This window comes from Ammospiza nelsoni, chromosome 32 (genome assembly GCF_027579445.1).
Source record: "Ammospiza nelsoni isolate bAmmNel1 chromosome 32, bAmmNel1.pri, whole genome shotgun sequence".
Classification (NCBI taxonomy): Eukaryota; Metazoa; Chordata; class Aves; order Passeriformes; family Passerellidae; genus Ammospiza; species Ammospiza nelsoni.
In genome coordinates this window covers 2,357,334-2,379,190 of record NC_080664.1, presented here as the reverse complement: position 1 = coordinate 2,379,190, position 21,857 = coordinate 2,357,334, and the positions used below count along the sequence as shown (strand labels likewise).

General features: G+C 63.5%; 3 protein-coding genes across 5 annotated transcripts; 2 read left to right on the top strand and 1 right to left on the bottom strand.

Annotated features, from left to right (window-relative positions):
- Positions 1-519: 519 nt before the first annotated feature.
- On the top strand, positions 520-6,199 carry ZNF740 (zinc finger protein 740). Of its 3 annotated transcripts, XM_059491206.1 has the most exons (9): positions 520-579; positions 1,194-1,499; positions 2,973-3,104; positions 4,281-4,367; positions 4,472-4,531; positions 4,677-4,791; positions 4,911-5,029; positions 5,111-5,232; positions 5,312-6,199. In XM_059491206.1, the coding sequence occupies exons 2-8, from the start codon at positions 1,491-1,493 to the stop codon at positions 5,201-5,203; spliced, it is 615 nt and encodes a 204-aa protein (XP_059347189.1). In that variant the 5' UTR covers positions 520-579; positions 1,194-1,490; the 3' UTR covers positions 5,204-5,232; positions 5,312-6,199. The 3 variants fall into 3 exon arrangements, with proteins under 3 accessions (XP_059347189.1, XP_059347188.1, XP_059347190.1); XM_059491205.1 differs by having other exon boundaries at positions 525-579; positions 5,111-6,199; XM_059491207.1 differs by lacking the exon at positions 4,472-4,531 and having other exon boundaries at positions 525-579; positions 5,111-6,199.
- Positions 6,200-6,921: 722 nt separating this feature from the next.
- On the bottom strand, positions 6,922-15,350 carry RARG (retinoic acid receptor gamma). Its single transcript, XM_059491281.1, has 8 exons — positions 15,158-15,350; positions 12,673-12,818; positions 11,893-12,034; positions 11,374-11,528; positions 10,400-10,576; positions 9,628-9,832; positions 8,788-8,946; positions 6,922-8,113 (listed from the first exon to the last, which is right to left on the bottom strand). The coding sequence occupies exons 1-8, from the start codon at positions 15,276-15,278 to the stop codon at positions 7,938-7,940; spliced, it is 1,281 nt and encodes a 426-aa protein (XP_059347264.1). The 5' UTR covers positions 15,279-15,350; the 3' UTR covers positions 6,922-7,937.
- A 4,507-nt stretch (positions 15,351-19,857) lies between these two features.
- On the top strand, positions 19,858-21,174 carry MFSD5 (major facilitator superfamily domain containing 5). The gene has a single exon (XM_059491280.1). It carries the CDS (start codon positions 19,858-19,860, stop codon positions 21,172-21,174), a length of 1,317 nt encoding a protein of 438 aa, XP_059347263.1.
- The last annotated feature ends 683 nt before the right edge of the window (positions 21,175-21,857 follow it).

Genomic DNA, 21,857 nt, shown 5'->3' with positions numbered 1-21,857 from the left:
ACGGGGAGAGCCATCACCGCCCCCGGGGCGGTGCGGAGGGGCAAAAATTGGAGCAGAGGAATGGGGCGTACCAGCCCCCAAAAGGAGTCACAGGGGACTCCCCAAGGGAAGCGGTGGGAGTGACGGGGGCAGCCCAAACCGGGTTGTAGTAGGGGGTCCCCAAGGGTTTGTCGCGAGTGAGGGCCGCGGGGCGGCGCGCCGGCGGAGGATTGGCGGGTGGGAGGGAGTCGGTCCCGCGACTGCGGGGTCGGGGGTGGGGTCGCGCGTTAGTGGGTCCCACTCGCGGTGGGTCAGGGGGGATCGACGGGGGGTGCGACCCTCCCCGGGTGGGTCCCCTGGGCAGAGTCGGGGGCTCTCGGAGGGGTCCAGGCCGCGCAGTTGCCATGGTTACTCCCCACTATGGCGGCGCAGTACTCGCCATTACGGCGCCGCTCTGCGCATGCGCAGGATCGCCCGCACTTCCGCCAGGCGCCCTGGGCGCCCTGGAAGCGGGGGCGGGGGCTTCCGGTTCCGGGTGGCGGCGGCGGGGGGGCGGCGGGGCCGGGCTCGGGCGGTCGGAGCGCGGAGGGGCCGCGGCAGGTACGGATGGACCCCCCCGTGACACCCCCTGCGAGACTCCCCGGCACCCCCAGGGCCGCCCGGACTGCGCCCGGCACCGGGGGGCCGTTCCCACGGGTGATGGGGGGAGGGGAACGGGCTCGGGGTGGGAGGGGGATGGGGAGGGTTTGGGGGGAGGTCCCTAACGAGGGAGGCGGCCCCGATCCCCGGTGCGGCCCCTCCCGGCGTGACCCCCCCCCCCCCCCGGTATCTCTGCCCTGCTGTCCCCGGGGTCTCCCGGGTGTGTCCCACCCCCTCCGTGCCCTTCCCCTCCCCAGATTCAGTGATCCCCCCCTGTGTCACCCCCCGCAGGTTACAGACACCCTCATGATCCCCCGGAACCGTCCCCACGCCCACCCCCCGCTCCCCAGGGATCCCCATTTTCCCCCTTCCCTTGGGACGCCCCCTGTTTCAGGGATTTCCCCCCCAGTGCCAACCTAACCTGGGAGACCCCCCCACATTCCTCGCGGGGTGTCCCTGTTCCCCCCCTGGTTCCCACCCCGAGGTCCTCTTCAGGCCTTTCTCTGTCCCCCCTCTGTCCCTCCTCTGTCCCCTCTCTGTCCCCGCTCTGACCCCTTTTCCTGCTGTTCCCCCAGGCGGATCCCTCTGGATTCAGCTCCGTCCCTGCAGATCCAGCACCCGCCCAGCTCGGGGGGTCCCGAATTTGGGGGCAAGCCCGGCCCTGTCTCCCCCCCCTTCCTGCCCCAGTGGCCCCTTCAGGAGGAGGAAGAGGAGGAGGAGGAGGAGGAGGAGGAGGAGGAGAAGAAGGAATGGCGGCGCCGTGGCGGGTACTGGAGCCCGCCCAAAAATCCATAAAAATTTACTGATCCCACCTTTTCTTTCCCCAAACGAGCTTTACCTGGGCGAGAAGTAAGGCCAAAGGCTCCCACAGCATGGCTCAGGTAATGAGCCCCCACCCCCTGCATCCTGACACCCCCAGGCCCAGGAATTTGGGGGAACAACGGCCCCAAAAAACGGGAAAAGGGAAAGAAGAGGGGAGAGAGCTGGAGCTTCCCTCCCCCTGCGCCAGGGTGGGGGGTGCCTCCCCATCCCCCCATCCTGCTTCAGGGCATATCACAGGATTATCCCTGTTTTCCTCAAGATTATCCTGATTTTCCCCAGAAATACCCTGAATTTTCCCCTTAGCCCTGAGGGCCTGTGAGGCCTCAAAAAAGGAGGTTCAAGCTGCCCCTCCACACGTGGACTCTCCCCAAACTTCCACAGTATTATCCCAAATTTTTCCCCTGATTATCCCAGTTTTCCCTAGGATTTCCCCAATTTCCTCAGTAGCCTTTAGGGCCCTAATAAAGGCAGGTCAGTCATTCAGTTGATGGTTTGGAGGTGTCTTTGCCTCCCCCCACCTTTCCCTCCCCACTTTTGGGGTTTTTCCAGCGTTATTCCTGAATTCTCCCAGTTTCTGCTGGAATTGTCTCAGTTTTCCACGGGATAATCCAAATTTTCCCCAGGATTATCTTGAAATTTCCTGTTATCCATTAGATCCTCTCTAGGCTGGAAGAAGATTTTCCAAACCCAAACACACCCTGGGATCTTCCTAGAGTTACCCCAGGATTATCCCAGTTATCCTTGGTATTCTCTCAAAATTTCCTTACATTTATCCTGAAATTTCCTTGTGATTATCCCAGTTTTCTCCAGGATTTCCCAAATTTCCCTGGTAGCCTTTAGGTCCTGTCAGGCTTCAAATTTAGAGTTCAGCCTCCCCAAACCCTCCATCTCTGGGGCTGTTAACAGAATTATTCAGGAATTACCCCAGATTTTCCCCATAATTCCCCATTTTTTCCCTGGGATTATCCCCTAATTTCCCATTAACCCTTAGGTCCCAACAGGCCTCAAAAAAGGGGGTTCATCCTCCTCCATTCCCAGTTTTGGGGTCTTCTCATTTTGCCATGAGTTTATCCCACTTTTTCACAGGATTATCCCAAAGTTTCTGCAAAATTCCCTTGAATTTTCCCATTTGATCTTAAATCCTCATTGGGCTGAAAGAAGAGGGTTCAACCCCCTCTGTTCCACTTTGGGGTCTTCCCAGAACTATTCTGGGATCATCCCCAAATCTTCCCCAGATTTTCTCAAACTTCCCTTGACATCATCCCAAAGTTTCCCCAGAACTTCCCTCGCGATCATCCCAATTTTCCCTCGTGATCATCCCAAAGTTTCCCCAGGATTCTCCCAATTTTCCCTCATGATTATCCCAAAGTTTCCCTCGAGATCATCCCAAACTTCCCTCGAGATCATCCCGGAGTTTCCCCACATTATCCCAAAGCTCCCATCAGGGCCCAGAACTGGGGGCTGCTGCCTCACCCCTCCTCCAGGGTGTTCCAGGGCTGGGGGCTGATGCTGGGGGTCCCTCCCTGTTCCAGGCGAGTCTCCTGGCCTGCGAGGGGCTCTCGGGCGTCTGCCTCGTCCCCACCGTCGCCAGCAAGAAGATGATGCCCAAATCCGGCGGGAAACAGGACGGGAACCGGGAACGGGGCTCCAGCCCTGACCTCCTGGTACGGACTGGGACGCCCTGGCTGGGATCTGGCACCTTCCATGGGGGATCCCACCTTTGACTGGGGGATTTCACCCTTCATTTGGGGGTTTATGCCGTCAGTCTGGCTTTTCCCACCTTTGATTTGGGGCTTTCCTGCTTTCATTTGGGCATTTTTGCACTTAATTCGGGGATTTCCGTCTTTAATTTCTGTATTTCCACACTCTGTTTGGCTTTTCCCACCTTTGATTTGGGGGTTTCCTGCTTTAATTTGGAGTTTTCCACCTTTAATTTGGGTATTTTTGCACTTAATTAGGAGGTTCCCACTTTTAATTTGCTTTTTCTATGTTTAATTTCTTTTTTCTGGCTTTTTGTGGGGGTTTCCAACTTATTTTTTTTCCTGCTTTAATTTGGGCTATTCTGCCCCAAATTTGGCATTTTTCACCTTTAATTTGCCTCTTCCTCCTTGAATCTGAATTTTTTTCTCCTCAAATTTGAGGTTTTCTCCCTTTAGTCATCCTTTTCTATATTTTATTTGACCTTTTTCACTTCTAATTTGGCTTTTTCCTGCCTTTATTTGGCTTTTTCCTCCTTTAGTTTTCCTGCTTTAGTTTCATTTTCCCACTTTTTCTGCTTCAATTGAGTTTTTCATCCTTTCATTTCCTATTTCCGGCCCTTCCTTGATTTTCCTTCCTTCACTTGCCCTTTGCTTTCTTTTATTGGACTTTTTCTCCTTCATTTGGATTTTTCCTCTTTTATTTGGTCTTTTCCTGCCTCGGATTTTCCTGCTCTAATTCCATTGTTTCCCCTTCAATTCCATTATCCCCCAACCTCCCCATTCTCTCCTCATCCTGAACCCCCCCTCCTCAATTTCCTGCCCCGATTTACCCTCCCTAATCCCCCCATACCTATTCCTGTCCCCCAATTCCTGCTCCCCCAATTCCTGCTTGCCCAATCCATCCTCTCCAATTCCTGCCCCCTTCCCAAACCCTGCTCCCTCCATCTCCCTTTCCCAAATGCCCCCTGATTCCTTCCCCCCATCCCAATTCCTGCCCCCCAATCACCCCTTCCCAAACCCCTCCCTGCCAATTCCTGGATCCCCTCTTCCCAATCCCCTCTCTCCAATTCCTGCCCTGTTCCCAATTTCTGCCCCCCAACACCCCCTTTCCAACCCCCACCCCAATTCCTGCCCCCCCAGTCCCTCCGCCAGGACCCCGACAAGCCCCGTGCCCGCAAGGACGATGATGCTCCTGAGGCCTCCAACCCCAAGAAATCCATGAAAAAGGCAGGTCCCCTCCCCCAGCGGGGGGTCCCCCCTCGATTTTTGGGTCCGGGGGGGGGTCGGGGGCCATCTCGGGGGCCGCTGACACCCCCTCGCCCCCCCGGCAGCGCCGCAAGCGGGTTCCCGGCGCCGAGGGACCCCCGAGCTCCTCCCGCCGAGGATCCCAGGTTTGCCGCCGCGCCGCACGAGGAGGAGGAGGAGGAAGACAATCTCCCAAACTCCGGCAGGCGCAGGACGGCCGGGGGGGGGGATTTGGGGGGGGGCTGCTGGGGGTCCCCCCGGCTCTGAACCCCCAAATGCCCCCCATTTCAGATGGTGGTGATTGAGCAAAACGGCTCCTTCCAGCTCAAGAACTTCATCTGCGACCACTGTTTCGGCGCCTTCCGGAGCAGCTACCACCTCAAACGGCACATCCTCATCCACACCGGTAATGAGCCCTCGTTAATGAGCAGCCCCCCCCACCCCCTCCCTCCACCGCTAATGAACTCTCGTTAATGAGCAGTCCCCCCCGGCCCTTCCCTTGCTAATTCGCGGCCGGAATTGCAGGGGAGAAGCCGTTCGAGTGTGACATGTGCGACATGCGCTTCATCCAGAAGTACCACCTGGAGCGGCACAAGCGCGTGCACAGCGGGGAGAAGCCGTACCAGTGCGAGCGCTGCATGCAGGTATTCCCGGAGAATTCCCGTGGGAACGGGCGGGGCATCCCCAGCGCCACCGCCAGAGCTGAGCCCGCCTTGTCCCCGCAGAGCTTCTCCCGCACGGACCGGCTGCTCCGACACAAGCGCATGTGCCAAGGCTGCCAGACCAAGACCCCGCCCGACTCGCAGCTCCTGCTGTGAAAATCTGGGAATGCCGGGAAATTCAGGGGGTGCGGGAGGGGGGTGTTTCTTCCTCCACCCCCCCACATCACCATGCTCTGCCTCACCTGGATTTCTCACCCCTCTAAGGGTGGGGAAGAACGCGAGCGCTGCCAGCATGAAAAAACTTGGATCGTTCCTGCCCTCCGGCCTAAAAACTTGGATTATGATCCCAAAAATCCTCCTGGAATCTTCAAGTGGCCCCCTGGCCATCGTTATAGCCCTGAATCCATCCCTCCCCCTCTTAGGAAAGACTGGGAACCCCCAAACTGCCTGAAATCCTGGGATGCCTGTGCACAGGTAGGAGGGTCCCACTGGGAACAGCAGCATCAATCCCTCTCTTCTTTGGGAAAAGGAGGAAAACTGAACATGTTGGGGGGGCCTCAGCTTGGGGGGGCGTGCACCCCCTTTTTTTTTTTGGAAAATAGGAAAAAAAAAAAGAATTTGGGCCCCCCCCCCCTTGAGTGGCGCATCCTGTGGGACACTCCGCAGCACTTCCCATTTCCTCTGGAACTCCTTCAGATTTTGGGGGGCTTCCCCTACTTCCACATAGTTTTGGGGTGCTGCCTATGTCCCCCCATGCTGGGAGGTCTGCGCCCTAGGTGAGGGCGAGGAAGGGGGTGCAAGGGGACCCCAGTTTCTGGGGAAACCCTGCTCCAAGGGAAGGGAAAACCCCCGGATCAGGGGCAAGGTGAGGGGGGCAGGAGCAGCCCCCAAAGACCACAAGGTGGGCCCTGCTCTTCCCCCCCATTTTGGGGGGGGGTCCCTGTCCCCCCATCACAGACTGCTCCAAGGGGCAAGAGAGATGAGATTGCGCCCCCCCATTTTCATGCCCTGAACTCCCTGGGCCTTCAGGAGTTTTGGCAGGGGCCCAAACTTTGCGGACCTCCCCCAATGACACTTCAAGAAGGACTTTGGCTCTGCTGAGCCCATTCCCCCAAATTTGTGGGGCCCAGGGGGGGCAGTTTGGGGGCTCTGGCAGGGTTGGGGTGCTGGGGGAGGTTGGGGGATTCTGGTGGGAGAGGTGGGGGGGGGGGGGGACAGGGACGACTCCAGGGCCCCCCACCTGTGATGGCTCCCAGCCCCCTCACACCCCCCAGCTTCATTTTTGGGGTGCTTTGTTGGGATTTAGGGTTTAATACAGTTATTTTGCTATGGGGGGGGGGAAGCGGGGTGCAGCCCTGGGGGAGGGTGGGGGGGGGTGTCACTTTTAAACTGTAGATTTTTCTAAGGGTCCCCAAATTTTGTGTCCCCCCCTTTCCACTGTGTCCCCCCAGTTTCCCCCTCCACTGTGTGTCCTCCCTCCTCCTTTAGGGTTTATTTAAATAAAAACTTGGGTTTTTGCTTTTTTTAACCCCAAATTTAAGTCCTTTGGGGGAGTGAGGGGGGACCCCAGAACCCACTCATGCCAAAGTCAGGGGAGGTTACATTGGGACTATGGGGATTTAAACTGGGGAGGGGGACAGAGGTGTCCCCTCCTTATAGCTAGGGGGAGCCCCCGGGTGACCCTCTTATTGTGGACGTCTCCCCCCAATTGGGGAGGGGTCCTTTGCCCCTGGAGGAGTCTCTAAGTCAGAAGGGACCCCAGGTGCCCCCCCCATACCCCAGGGATGCCCCCTCACCTCATGGGGGGTTCCCAAGGTTCCCCTCTCCCCCCAAATCCCCTTTACAGCCCCCCACCCAAATTCATGACCCCTCCCAAAATTTCCATAACTTTATTTTGCAAAAATAGAAAAGTCCCGTGTCCCCCCTGAGCGCGGGAGGGGGTGGGTGGGCTGTAAACATGGCAGGGGGACCCCCCAAAAAGGGGGGAATTAGCAGGGTGCAGCAGCGGGGGGGGGGCCCTGTTCTGAGGGGGCCCGATGTAAACGCAGAGGAATAAATAGGGGTGAAAGTGCAGCCCCCGGGGGGGGGGGGGGGGGGCTTCTGTGTAGTGTAACAGGCTCCCCCTGAGGGCTCTGCACCCCCACATTTGGGGGGGCAGTTGTAGAGGGGCCAGTAAGGCCAGACCCTACAATCCAGCCAGGCTGGGGGTAACAGATTTGGGAGGGCAGTTGGGTCTGGGGGGACCCCCAGGATTCTGGGGTCACCCTATGGCTTAAGCCCACCCCAAAATGGGGGGGGGGTTGTGGGGGTCACCTTGTGTCCCCCATCTTTGGTCTCTGTAGTGTTTGGGGGGGGCACCAGGGGAAGGCAGTTTTGGGGTTTCCCTCCTCACCCCAACGGCATCAAAAAGCAAAACCCACAAGCAGCCCCCCGCCAATAGAAACATTTTCCCCCCAGATTTGGGGGCAGGATGTCCTGGGGGACAATGGGGGTGTGTACCCCCTCGCAAATCCACCCTGTGTCCAATAAATAAACCATGGGGGGGCACCGTGGGAGTGTCAGGCATTAATTTGGTGGGGAGGTGCTGGGGCCCCCAACTCTCCCCCTCCTCACAGCCCCCCCAGTACAAGGGGAGGTGGCAGCAGGGTCTGAGGGGGCTTCGGCGTGAAGCTGAGGTTTGAGGGGTGCCCCCAGACGCCCCCAGCTTAAGGCAATAGCTTTGCTCTGTCAGTCTCTGCCCCCTTCCCCAAATTCAGGGGGGGGCACTTTGGGGAGCTCCCCCTCCCCAGAGCAAAAGGGAGGAGGAAAGCAGCTTCCCTGGAAGGCAGCTCTGAATGTCCCACCCCACTGCGGACGGGTTTTGGAGATCCCCCCCCGAGCTGGGGGGGGGCTATGGGGATGTGGGGGGGCCAGGGGGACTGTCCTGGGCGGCAGGAGGGTCTGGGGGTGGAGGGGGCGCATCCCCCCCCACTTCGGTGAAGATTTCGGGGTTCTCCAGCATTTCCCGAATCAGGGGGGGCATCGGCCCCGGGATCTCCGTGCGCAGGGTGATGGCTCGTTCTGCCCCTGGGGGAGCCAAAATGTCAACACCCCTGAAGGCCTTGGGCCCCTCCTGAGAGATGGAACCCCCTTCCAAAAAATGAGCTTCAACACCCTCTCAGATTTCAATTCCCACCCAAAACTCTGAACCCCCAAAAGCTTGGACCCCTCCAAGACCTTGAACACCTCCAAAATGAGCTTCAATTGCTGCAAAGCCTTGACAAGCCGCACAAGAGATTGACTCTCCCCGAGGCTTTGAATCCCACCCAAAAATGAACTTCAACGCCCTCCCAAACGTCAACAGTCCCCAACTTTCAAAACCCCACAAAAGCTTCAACGCCTTCAAAACCTTGAACCTCCCCAGATACCCTGAACAACCCCAAAAGGAGCTTCAAACCCCCCCCCCCCACCCCCCAAAAACCTTGAAACATCCCCAGGACCTTCAACTGTGCCTCCCTGAGAGCTTCAAATCCTGTGGTGCCAGGGGCAGGTTTGGGGGTGTCCTGATGGGTTTTGGGGTCCTGGAGGGGTTCTGGGAAGGTTTGTGGGTTGCCCCCTTTGGTGGTGACTTTGAACAGCGTTTGGGAAGATCACTGTGGCTAGGGGGTTTTGGGGGGATCCCTAAGGGCGTTTGGGGGGTTCTGGGGTCCTGGCAGGGTTGCTGCAGTTTGGGGGGCCCCGGGGATCTGGGGGTTGCTCACCCTTGGTGCTGATGCCGCGCAGGTCAGTGATTTTGAGCAGCATCCGGGGGAAACGCTGAGGCTGCCACGGGCGCCGGCGCCGGGCATAGACCCGGAGAGCCTCGAGCAGCGGCTCCTGCAGCCGCTCCACACGCCGGGGCTGCTCCAGCTCCATCCGGTCTGGGGAGAGACAGAGACACCACCCACATAGACATTGTCCCCATTTCCCCCAACCCTGTGTCCCCATGTCCCCACATGCCCATCTTCTGTCCTAGAGATCCCCATGTCCCCCCAGTATCCCCTCATGTCCCCATCTCTGCGGTTGAGCGGCCACAATTCAGTCCCAGTCCCCATGTCTGCCATAGCCCTGATACGCTCCCAACCTCTCTGCAATGTCCCCCAAAACCTCACCCCCACAGATGAGGCAGATGGCACTGAGCAGCCCTGGCTCAGTCCCCTGTCCCCCGCATTTCCCGATGTCCCCCATGTCCCCACCCCTACAGATGAACAGCCCTGGCTCAGTCCCCTGTCCCCTCCAACATCCCTGCAATGTCCCCCATGTCCCCACCACCACAGATGAGGCAGATGGCACTGAGCAGCCCTGGCTCAGTCCCCTGTCCCTCCCACGTCCTGCAATGTTCCCCATGTCCCCACCCCTCAGCCCTGGCTCAGTCCCGTCCCCCACAAAATGTCCCTGCAATGTCCCCTATGTCCCCACCCCTACAGATGAGGCAGATGGCACTGAGCAGCCTGGCTCAGTCCCCTGTCCTCCCCATTTCCCAATGTCCCCACCCCCACAGATGAACAGCCCTGGCTCAGTCCCCTGTCCCCCCCATTTCCCGATGTCCCCCATGTCCCCACCCCCGCAGATGAGGCAGATGGCACTGAGCAGCCCGGTCTCGGTGTCATCGAGCTGCAGCGGCAGCAGCTGCCCCGCAAAGGCGAACACGAGGTCGGTGAGGGGCCCAAACCCCGCATTGTGCATCTGGGTCCGGGTCAGCGTCAGCCCGTCCGAGAACGTCATCGTGTCCTGCTCCGGCGTGTAGCGGGTGCAGATCCGCAGCATCTGCAGGGCAAGGACCCCAGAATCACCAAGGGGCACCACAATACATCCAGGAACACCAAAAATCCATCCAGGGTCAGCGAAATCACCCAAGGGCAATAGAATCCACAGAAGAACACCAAAAATCCACAGAAGGGCCTGAAAACACCTCCAGGGACACCAAAAATCCACCCAGGGTCAGCCCATCCCATTACTGTGTCCTGCCCCGGAATGAAGCAGGTGCAGATCCACAGCATCTGCAAGGCAGACACCCCAAAATCCACCCAGGATCTGCCCATCCTGGAGCATTGTCGTGTCCTGTTCTGGCTCTGCCACAGGACAGACACAGCACTGGGTGGGGGTCAGGGTCAGGGACACCCCAAAATAGCCCAAGGTCCCAAAAAGCACCTAAGGGACCCCCAAAGTTTCCCACCAAGGGATCCTCAAACCCAGCCAGGCCCTCCCAGGAGACCTCCCAGCCCCTCTCCAGGACATCTGTCTGTGGGGTGGCAAGGTCAGGACCATCGTGGGCCACCCCAAGCCCCTTCAAGCAGCCCCTCACCCCCCTGCAGAGCCCTCCGCAAGCCTCACCAGGATGTCGAGGCAGGCGGCCTTGAGCAGAGTGATCTGGTCAGCCATGCTGAGCCCCGTGAAGCCCGGGAGCCTCTTGGCAAACTCCACGATCTTGATGATGCACTTGGTGGCCAATTCGCTGAACTTGTCCCACAGCCCCAGGTCCAGCTGCACCCGGTGGTCAGCGCTCGAGTTCTGGGGGCATGGGGGGGCCACGGCTGTTAGGGGATGTTCAGGAGCCCCTGGGACCCCCTGGAACCTCTGGAACCCCAACCCCAGCACCCTGAACTTGTCCCACAGCCCCAGGTCCAGTTGCACCCAGTGGTCAGCACTCAGGTTTTGGGGGGGGATGGGCTCAGTTATGGGGGTTCAGGGTGGATTGGGACTCCCTGAGACCCCAATCTCAGTAAACCCAGCCCCAGATCCAGCTGCACCATGTGGTCAGTGCCCAATTTATGAGGGACATAGGCTCAGTTATGGGGGTTCAGGAGCTGCTGGGACTCCCTGGAAAGTGCTGGCACTCAGTGACCCCCAGCCCCAGGTCCAGCTGCCCCCCTAACTCAACAGTTGAGTTTTCAGGCGTCAGGACGTGCAGAGACCCCGCTCTGAGCTCCAGCATTAGAGTCCCTCCCATAAGTAACCCCCCAAACACCACCCACGACCCCCAGTGCTGTCCCAGTGCCCCCCTACCCCTGAACTTGTACCCAGCCCCCTCAGTGCTCAGCACTTAGGGTTTGGAGGGATCAGGAGGGAACAGGGACCCAACTGTAGGTGTGAGGGCTGGGGTTGGGGTCACCCCCAAAGGGACCCCCAAAACCCCCTGGGGACAGAAACCTGGTGCCCCACTCCCTATGACCATGCCCCAGCCCCAGCTGCCCCCAGTGCTCATGTTTGGGAGGATCAGGAGGGAGCAGCGACCCTGCCCCAGATCCGAGGGCTGGGGGAGGGTCGGGGCCCCCCCTTGGTCCCCCCAGACCCCCAGCCCTGCTCACCGTGGTGTACTTGCCCAGCTGGCCCAGGGAGGGGAAGGTCTCCTGGTGGGCTCTGCTCACCCTGCACACCAGCTCGGCCAGCTCGGGGCTCAGCTCATCCCCACCCAAATCCTCCTTCACCTCCTTCTTCCTCTTGTTCCGGTCGTTCCGCACAGCTGGGGGGGTGGCATTGGGGGTTGGGGGCATTGGTGTGCCCCCTCAGATCCCTCCCAGGTGGGGCTTCCTCCCCCAAAAATCCCCCCATGGGACAGGAACATCCCCACCATGAGCATCCCCAGAACCCTGGGACCCCTCAGCAAAGCTTGGGGGAAGGGGGTCTCAATTTTAGGCAACTCCTCTGCAGGACCAAGGAGGGAAAGCCTCACACCCACAGTCCCCTCCATGGCCCCAAATCCTCCCCAATTCCTCCCAAGAACAGGAACATCCCCAGGCCCACCACAACACCACCAGGGCCCCTCAGCAATGTTTGGGGGGGGGGGGTCCCCAACTTCGGGGACCCCAGCCCAGACCCCCTCGCACCTTCCTTGGACATTCCGACCTGGAAGCACTTCTGGAGGCGGCAGAACTGGCAGCGGTTGCGGGTGACCTTGTCGATCTGGCAGTTGCGCTCCCGGTGACACGTGTACACCATGTTCTTCTGGATGCTCCTCCGGAAAAAGCCCTGCAGCGGGAAAACGGGCGGTCAGGGGGCACCCCCAAACTGGGGGCACCACTATCACACCCTCAGGGATCCCAGTAAGGCTCCCCAGTATCCCAGGGTGGGGCACAGGGCTTGGGGGACTCCCACTTCCCCAGGGGTGCCCACTGGCCTAGGAAGGAGTCCCCATCCCCCAGGCATGGTCGCACTCACCCCACAGCGTCCGTGACGTCCCCAAGTGTCCCCATTACAGCTCCCCAGTGCTTGGGGGATTCCCACTGTCCCAAGGGGTCACCATTCCTCAGGTGGATCCCCACTGCCTGCGGCGAGTCCCTTTCATTGGGGCAGGTCCCCAGTGTCCCCAGGACCCCCCCCCCCTCCTCCAAGTGCTGGGTCCCCACTGCCCCCCCCTCCCATCACAGGCTCCCCACTGCCCCCACCCCCAGGGTTTCCAGTGTCTCGGGGGTCCCCAGCGCCCCCCCCAAGATTTCCAAGTGTCTCAGGGGGTCTCCAATGCCCCCCCCCAGGGTTTCCACTGTCTCGGGGGTCCCCAATTCTCTCCCCCCAGGGTTTCCAGTGTCTCAGGTGTCCCCAGTGCCCCCCCCCCAGGGTTTCCAGTGTCTCGGGGGTCCCCCTGCCCGGTGCCCCCGGCTCCCCCGCACCTTGCAGCCCTCGCAGGAGCTCACTCCGTAGTGGTAGCCGGAGCTGCGGTCGCTGCACACGAAGCACGGCTTGTGTACGCGGGGGGGGGGCGGTGGCGAGGGGGGGCCCGTGTCCCCCAAAACCCGCCCAGGGGAGGGCTCCAGGGCTGGGGGGGAAAAAGGTGTTGGGAGTTAAACAGCCCCTCTCAACCCCTCTCCAAAGAGACACCAGCCTACAACGGGGGGTGGGGGAAACTGAGGCACAGGGGGCTTCGGTGTGATATTGGGGGTCTCGCTGTCACCTCCACCCTAAAATCTGAGTTGCAAATCCCCAAAATCGGGGCTGGAATCCGGGGGTCCACCACGGGTGGGGGACATATCAGTGTTCACCCTCTCCCCTCTGATCCCCAACACCTGGCGTGGGGACGGACCCAGCTTCCCCAAACCCCAAAATCCGGGAGAAGGGTCCCCAGCCCCCTCCAATCCCCCCGCGCAGTGCCGGGGGTGATACAGGGGGGAGGGAGGAGCCCCCCGACGCGCAGCCCGGGCGGCAGAGGGGGAGGGCCGGCTGGTTTCAGATTTTTTTTTTGGTAGGTTTTGTGTGTTTTTCTAAAAAAAAACCAAAATTGCTGAAATTGAGGAAATTCCGGCCTCGAGCGGCGCGTTTGTAACCGCGGGGGAAAGGGGGAGCGAGGGGGACCCCGCCCAGCGCGTGCCACGGGCACCCCAAAATAACCCGGGGGAGGGGGCGGGGGAGGACCCCACCCTAAAAACGAGGCCGGAAATTGGGGAGCACACTCCGGCCCCCGGCACGGGGACCCACCCCGGCGCACCCCGGGTTTGGAGAGGGCTGGCTCTGACCCCCTTCCCGCATCAATGCTGCGGAGTCCCCGCGGAGGGTTGAGGTGGGGAGGGGGTTTCATTTGCGGGGTGCACATTTGGGGGACCCCACCGTGCGTGTTTTCTCTTAAAGTTTGATTTTTGAAAGGGGAGGAACCCAAATTAAAGCATCCACACCCCAAAAAACAGCCCCCCAAAAACATCGGCGGGGGCCACGACTCTGCGGGGCCCCCCGGTTTTCTGGGGTCTCCGCGCTCCAAGGGGCAGCCTCCCATCGGGCCTTAAACGGGGGGAGGTGGGGGGTGAAGTTCCTCCGCCCAGGGTGGAATTTGGGGGGGCCACAGGGGCTCCCCCCAAAACCCGGGGGGTGACGCCCCCCCTCGCCCTGCCGAGAGGAGCCCCCTCGCCCCCGTCCCCGCGCCAAGTGGGGTTCGGGCGGGTTTGGGGCAGCCCCGCAGGGGTTAAAGTGCCACATTGGCAGCGCGGGGGGGACGCGGGGGGACGCGGGCGCGGCCACGACTGGAACCAGTTAGGCCGAGGAACTGGGAGGGGGGAGGACACAGGAGGGGGCAGCGCACCGCTGGCATAGGTGGAAGGGGGGAAATTAGGGGCGTTTTAGGGGATTCTGTCCCCTCCCACCCCGTCTGTGCCCAGATGTACACGGTAGGGTTCCTGTGGGGCCCCCAGGACCTCCCTCGTGGGCCACCCCAAAACCGGGTGCCTCTTTCTACCCTAATAAAGGGGTCTGCGACCCCCCGAAAAGAACAAGGTTCGGGGCCCCCAAGCCCCTCCAAAGCAGGGTCCAAGACCCCGACGCCCCCAAAAGTGTCCTGTGTGGTCCGTGTCCCTGTGCCCCTCCAATACCGGCTCCCCATTTCTGCCCCCCCAAAGGGCTCCGGGACGTCGGAGCTCCCCCAAAAACAGTCTCCAGGTCCCTCAAGCCCCCAAAGGGGCTCCCCCAGCGCGCCCCCCGCGTCCCTGTGCGCCCCCCACCCCGGGTCCCTCCTCGGGGGAATTTGGGGATGTCCCCCCTTACTCACTCGCCCCCCACCGCGCGCACGCCCCCTGGCCACCCCCTCGCGTCATTCCCGCACACGCCCAGGCCGCTCCGGCACCCACGCGCGTCACTCCCGGGCCACCCTCACCCCCCCTCCCGCGCCTTCACACCCCGGGACACGCTCGCAGCCCCGCTCCCGGCAAACCCACGCACCCACCCGCGGACACGGGGCCAACCCCACGCCCGCCCCGACACGCCGGCTCCCGCACACGGGCACTCGCTGGCACACTCGGGCTCACTCTCGGAGACCCCTCCCCACGGCCCCGACCCCCCCCCCCCACGCTCCCCACACCCACTCGCAGCCGCACCCCCGCCCCTCCCGCGCAGTCACCCCCGCGGGGGCACGGCCAGCGCACGCTCACGCTCATTTGCACACGCACTCACACGCCCAAAGGGTCTCCCCGGCACCCCTCGCACCCACTCGCGACGCGAACACTCCCCACGCACCCACGGCACGCCCGCATTCCCTCTCACACCCGTTTGCACGCTCAGTTCACACCTGGCCGCGCTTCCCCGCCCCCCCCCCCCGCCGCACACCCACTCGCGAACCCTCCCACCCCTCGGGCACTCCCGATCCCCCTCGCCCCTCGCCCCCGGCCCCCCCGGTACCTCTGCGGGCGGGGCCCCCGCAGCCGGCGGGCACCGGGACCCTGCGCAGGGCGCAGCCCCCGCGGTTCGTCACGTCGTGCAGCCGCCGCGGCGCCGCCGCCGCCTCCACGCAGCCGAACATGGCGACCCCGGCCCCCCCCCGGGCCCCCCGTCCCCGCCGCGATCGGTCGCGATCGGCCCCGGTCGCGATCGGCCCCGAGCGGCCCCGGAGGGTGCGGCTGCGGGGGCGGGGCCTGGGGGCGGGGCCTGCGCGAGAGGCGGGGCCTGAACACGCTGGGGCTGGAAGGCGCGCGGGGATGGGGCGGGGCCTGGGCGGAGGGCGAGGCTTCGGTGGGAGGTGTTGAACGGCGAGGGGAAACGGGGCGGGGCCTGGTGGGGCGGGGTAGTTTGGAATGTGAGAGATGGAGTATGGGCGGGGCTTAAATGGGCGGAGTTAAATTGGGAACAGGGCCGGGGTTGAGATGGAGGAGCCTGGAAGGGGCGGGGCTGGATGGGGAATGGGCGGAGCATCCGGAGCGGCCGGGCTGAGCAGGAACGAGGCGCGGCCCCAGGGATGGGCGGGGCGGAGGCGGGGCCCGGGCGCCGCAGGGGGGCGTGGTCTGAGCGAGGGGCGGAACTGGTGGGCGGGGCTGGATGGGGAATGGGCGGGGACTGGAGCAGAGGGCGCGGTCTGGGGCGCGGACGCGCGGTGTGGCGTACACACGTGTCACATGTGTCACACGGTATCAGGCGTGTTTGTCCCCTCCGTGTGTTCTCCCTCCCTGGGGGGCACCCAGGCCCCGCCCCCTGTCTCTCCCAGCCCCTCCCAGTCCTCCCAGTCCCCGCGTCGTCACACCCTCCCCAGTCCCTCCCAATTCCACGCCGTGCACTCCCAGTCCTCATGTCATCACCCGTCTCCCCAGTCCTCCCAGTTCTTCCAGTCCTTTCCAGTTCCCTGTCACTACCCCAGCCCTTCCCAGTCCCTCCCAGTCCCCTTGTCACCCCTCAGTCCCTCCCAGTCCTACCAGTTCTCCCAGTCCCCCGCGCCATCTCCCCGGTCCTTCCCAGTCCCTTCCAATCTCCTTGTCACTTCCCCCAGTGTGTGCACTGCGGACAGGTGTGTGCCAGCATGTCCAGGTGTGCACAGATGTGCGTGAGTGTGCAAAGCTGTGTCTGGGTGTGCAAGGGCTGTGCCAGCACCGCCTGCCTGCCTGACTGCATTTCTGGGGCTCTGCAGGAGTAACACACCTGCACACGGGATCATTGTACAGCTCACACACCTGTACACGGGATCACTGCACAGGTCACTGCATGTGTCACACACCTGCACACAGCTTGATCACATGTAAAGAAAGGCATGTCACACACCTGTACATGGGATGATCACGTGTCACTACATGTGTCACACATCTGTACATGGGATGATCACGTGTCACTGCATGTGTCACACACCTGTACACAGGATGGTCACATGTCACTGCATGTGTCACACATCTGTACATGGGATGATCACGTGTCACTGCATGTGTCACACACCTGTACACGGGATGGTCACGTCACTGCACGTGTCACACACCTGTACACAGGATGGTCACAAGTCACTGCACGTGTCACACACCTTTACCCAGCCTCCAGTGAGCACACACGTCTGGGCATGAGGACACGTGTGCAGGGTGTGTACCTGCACGTTACACACATGCACACACGTGTCCCCATGCCCGGACACGCGTGTAACCCCCTCCACCCCGCCTCTCCCCCCCCGCCCCGTGCCGGGAAAACGGGAGGGGAGGGGCTGGAGTGGGGGAGGGGCAGGAATGGGCTCATGGAAAAAGTTTTGGGTGGAAATTCCTCTCCCCGCCCCTCCCCCAGTGCAGCTCAATGGCCCCTTTGTGCAACCCCGGCCCTGCCCCTGCCACGCTGGGACCCCCCCGTGTGTCTCGCCAACCCCCGTGTCCCCCCGTTTGCTCTCCCGTTTGTCCCCCCACATCTCCCCACAGCCCCCATAATTCCCTGTGAGCCCCAATCGTGTCCCCCGTGTCCCACATGTCCTCAGCCCGTGTCCCCCCAGCAGCATCCCCCCGTAATCCCCGTGACCCCCAAGTCACCATTACTCTGGGTCCACCTAATCGTGTTGCCCCATGTCTTTCGTGTCCCCTGTGACCTCCTCATGTCCCCGGTGTCCCGTGTATCTCCCCATGGCCCCCGTGTCCCTTATGCTGCCGCATGTCCCATAACTCCTTCCTCCCCCCAGCCGTGTTCCCCATGTCCCCTGTGCACCCCTATGTCCCCTGTGTCCCCCCAGCCGTGTTCCCCATGTCCCCGCACATCCCCATGTCCCCCATGTCCCGAGCATCCCCCATGTCCTGTGTGTCCCCCATGTCCCTGTGTCCCCACATTGCCCCTAAACTCATGTTCCCTGCCCTCAATTGCCTCCATGTCTCCCGTATCCCCTGTGCCCCGCCATGTCTCCTGTGCCCCCCGTGTCCCCTGTGCACCCCCATATCCCCTGTGCCCACTGTGTACCCCCATATCCCCTGTGTCCCCCTGTGCTCTCCCGTACCCCTTGTGCCCCCCCCGTGTCCCCGGTGCTCTCCCATATCCCCCGTCCCACTGTACCCCCGCATTCCCCCTATCCCCAGGTCCTCCCCATGTCCCCCGTGTCCCCCCATCCCCCACGTTCCCCACGTCCCCGGTGTCCCCGTGTCCCCTGTGCCCCACTCCCTGTCCTCATGTCCCCGTGTCTCTCACCCACGGGTGCCGCCACGTGCCCCCCCCCCCGCTCCCCCCGCTCAGCCGCTTTGCCCGGTAAATCCCCGGGGGGGGGGGGGGGCCCGTGGGTTGCGGGGGGGCGGCTCGGCCATGGGGCTGGGCTGGCCGCGACCCCGGCCCCGCCGGCGCGGGGGGACATCCCCGCGCTGCCCCCCGCCCTGTCACCTCCCGCCCTGCTGCGCCCCCCCCTTCTGCTCCCTGCCCTGCCCCTTCTGCTCACCCCCCCCCTGCTGCCCCCAGTGCCACCCCCCGCCCTGCTGCGCCCCCTCCTGCTGCCCCCTGCCCTGCCACCCCTCCTGGTGCCCCCCACCCGCCTGTCCCCAGTGTCACCCCCCACCCCAGTGCTTCCCCCAGTGCTTCCCCCAGTGCTGCCCCCTGCCCTGCTGTCCCCAGTGTGCCCCCCTGCCCTGCCACCCCCAGTGTCACCCCCCTCCCTGCTGCCTCCAGTATCACCCCCCGCCCTGCCGCCCCCCGTGCTGCGCCCCCCCCGCCTGTCCCCAATGCCACCCCCCCGCGTGTCCCCAGTGCCACCCCCCCGCGTGTCCTCCCCCGTGTCACCCCCGATGCTGCCCCCCCCCGCGCCGCGTCCCCCCCCGGCCCCGCCTGAGCCTCAAGTGAGGGGGGCCCGGCCCCCCCGCGCCGCAGCGCGGACCCCCGGAGGCGGCGGTGAGTGAGGGGCGGGCAGGGCAGCCGCCGGTGCCGGGACACGGAGAGGAGGTTCCAGGGGGTACCGGGGGTTACCGGGGGGGTTTGCTCGAGGCTCTTCGCACGAGCTCTCTGAGGGCGGGGGTCCCCACAAACCCCCCGCGGCCTGTCAGGGGGCGGCTCTTTGGGCTGGGATGCCGCAAACCCCCCGCGGGGGGTACAGTGGGGGACACTCGGGGATCTCCGCAATCCCCCGTGCGCTGTCTGGGGCTCCCTCGGGGGGTCCCCACCGGTCCCCGGGGGTCTCCGTGAGGGGGCGGGGCCCCGTGTCACGTGACTCGGGCCAATATGGCGGCGCACATGGGACCGGAAGCGGAAGTGGCTCGGAAGAGGCGCCGCGGAGCAGCTGCGACGCCGGCGGGGCCCGGGGGTATGGGGGGGGGGGGGACCCTGAGGGACCCGGGGGTTACCGGAAGGGATGGAGGGGCTTTGGAGCGTCTGAGAGGTGTCCGGGGGCATCCTATGGGGCAACTCTCGGGTCGGGGGTGGCTATGGGAGTGGAGGGGGCTCTGTGTGGCGCTGTAGGGGGTATATGGGGGGTTTTAAGGAGGATTTGGGGTGCGAGGCTCCTGTGGGGGGGGAGTAGGGGTTCTGTGAGGGTCTTATGGGGAGTCTATGGAGGTTCTGTGAGGGTCTTATAGGGAGTCTATGGAGGTTCTGTGTGGGGCCCGTGGGAATCTGGAGCGTGGGGTGTATGGGGGTCTGTGGGGGATTGTGGGCTGTGACAGAGACAGGGATACTGGGACAGCTTCACGGGGACACTAGAGTGGGACAGGGACATTGGGACAGCTCAGTGGGGATAGGGGCACTGGGACATCTCGATGGGGACACTGGGCTGGGACAGGGACACTGGGCTGTGACAGACAGGGACATTGGGACAGCTCCAGGGGGACACCGGGGTGGGACAGGGACATAGGGGTGTAATGCTGGGGTGTGACAGGGACAGCAGGACAGCTCAGTGGGGACACCAAGGCGTGACAGGGGCACTGACAGGGTGGGTTTTGGGTCTGTGGGGGTTGTGTGGGGCCTGGGGGGGGGGGTCCTGGGTGGCCTTGGGAGGAGCTGTGGAGACTGTGTGGCCTATCAGTGATGCTGGGGGTCCCTGTGGGGTGGGGGGTCCCTAGAGAACCCCTGGGCTGTCTGGGGAAATTGGGGCACCTGGGTGGCGTCTCTGGACTCTCCCAGTTCCTCCTAGTGCTGATCTCCCTTTTTCCCTTCCCCAGGCCCTCCTGAGCCCCCTCCCCACCATGTTCCTGCTGCCCTGCTCTGCCCTCGCCCTCCTCCTCCTCACCTGCCTGGCTCTGGAGCCGGCCCCGCACCGCCCCCCGCCCTCCAACCCCGCGTTCCGCGGCTTCCAGCGGCGCTTCCTGCTGGGCTATCTGCCGGCGCTGGCCGCCGACTGGCTGCAGGGCCCGCTGCTCTTCCAGCTGCTGCACAGCCGCGGCTTCCTGCGCAGCCAGATCGCCGCCCTCTACTCGTGCGGCTTCGCCTCCAACGTCGCCTTCGGCCTCGTCTCGGGGCTTTTTGTGGATCGGCTGGGCCGGAAGAAGTCCTGTGTGCTGTCGTCGGGGCTGTGCTCCGTGTCCTGCCTGCTGCAGCTCTCGCACGATTTCCTGGCCCTGGCGGCCGCCCGGGTCCTGGCGGGGCTCGGCACCTCGCTGCTCTTCTCGGCCTTTGAGTGCTGGTACCTCCACGAGCACCTGGAGCGCCACGACTTCCCTGCCGAGTGGATTCCCGACACCTTCTCGCGCGTGGCGCTCTGGAACAGCGGCCTGGCCGTGGCAGCGGGCCTGCTGGCCTGGCTGCTGGCCGAGGTGCTGCCGCTGGGCCCCGCAGCCCCGTTCCTGGCGGCGCTGCCCTTCCTGGCCCTCTCGGGGATCTTCGCTGGCAAAAACTGGGATGAGAACTACGGCAAGAGCCGGCCCTGCGGGAAGGCCTGCGGGGAAGGCCTTCGGGGCCTCGTGTCCGAGCCCCGGGCGCTGCTCCTGGGGCTGGTGCAGGCCCTGGTGGAGAGCATCCTGCTCATCTTCGCCTTCCTTTGGACGCCCGTGCTGGAGGCGCACGGGATCCCGCTAGGAATCGCCTTCTCGGCGTTCACGGCCGCCAGCGCCGCGGGCTCGGCGCTGTTCCGGCGCGGCGCTACCGGGAGGCTCCGGCTGCAGCCGCTGCGGCTCCTGCCCGGCTCCGTGCTGCTGCTGGCGCTGGCCCTCGTGCTGCTGGCCCTGCCGCTGGACGCCCCCGGCGACTTCCTCGCCGTGCTGCTGCTGCAGCTCTCCTGCGGGATCTACTTCCCGGCCATGGCGTTCCTGCGGCGCCGGCTGGAGCGCGGCGGGGACGCGGCGGGAGGGGCGCGGTGGCTGCGGCTGCCCCTGGGCCTGGCGGTGGCGCTGGCGCTGCCGGCGCTGCCCGGGGACCCCGCGGGGACGCGCGCCGTGCTCGGGGCCGCCGCCCTGGCGGCGCTGGTGGCGCTGGGGGCGGCCGGGGGGGTCCTGGGCACCAGCCGTGGGGACGAGGGGCTGAGGGTGGGGGACGAGGGGCTGCTCGAGGGGGACACTGGGGAGTGACAGGCGCACCGGGACAGGGACACTGGGACAGCTCAGCAGCGACACCTGGCTCTGGTGGGGACACTGGGACGGTTTGAGGGGGTCACCGAGGTGTGACAGGAACACTGCGCTGTGACAGAGACAGGGACACTGGGACAGCTCGATGGGGACACCGGGGTGAGACAGGGACACTGGGCTGTGACAGAGACAGGGACATTGGGACAGCTCCAGGGGGGCACTGGGGTGGTCCAGGGACACTGGGACAGCTCCATGGGGACACTGGAGTGGGACAGGGACACTGGGACAGCTCAGTGGGGATAGGGGCGCTGGAACAGCTCGATGGGGACACCAGAGTGTGACAGGGACACTGCAACAGCTCAATGGGGATAGGGGCACTGGGACATCTCGATGGGGACACTGGGAGGGGGACAGGGACACTGGGACAGCTCAGTGGGGACACTGGACTGGGACTGGGACACTGGGCTGTGACAGAGACAGGGACACTGCGACAGCTCCAGGGCCATAACAGGGTGGGACAGGGACATAGGGGTGTAATGCTGGGGTGTGACAGGGACAGCAGGACAGCTCAGTGGGGACACCAAGGTGTGACAGGGACACCGAGATATGAGAAGGGCCGAGACACTGGGATGTGACAGTGACAGGAGCACCAGGACAGCTCAATGGGGACACCAGGGACACAGGGA

Coding starts and splice junctions, on each gene's coding strand:
- RARG (XM_059491281.1), bottom strand. CDS start 15,278: ATGTTCGGCTGCGTGGAGGCGGCGGCGGCGCCGCGGCGGCTGCACGAC. Junction 12,819..15,157: donor CGGGGGCCCCGCCCGCAGAG/GTACCGGGGGGG, acceptor TTTCCCCCCCAG/CCCTGGAGCCCTCCCCTGGG. Junction 9,833..10,399: donor CCGCCTGCCTCGACATCCTG/GTGAGGCTTGCG, acceptor CTTGCCCTGCAG/ATGCTGCGGATCTGCACCCG.
- ZNF740 (XM_059491206.1), top strand. Junction 3,105..4,280: donor GCTCCAGCCCTGACCTCCTG/GTACGGACTGGG, acceptor CTGCCCCCCCAG/TCCCTCCGCCAGGACCCCGA. Junction 4,532..4,676: donor CCTCCCGCCGAGGATCCCAG/GTTTGCCGCCGC, acceptor CCCCCATTTCAG/ATGGTGGTGATTGAGCAAAA.
- MFSD5 (XM_059491280.1), top strand. CDS start 19,858: ATGTTCCTGCTGCCCTGCTCTGCCCTCGCCCTCCTCCTCCTCACCTGC.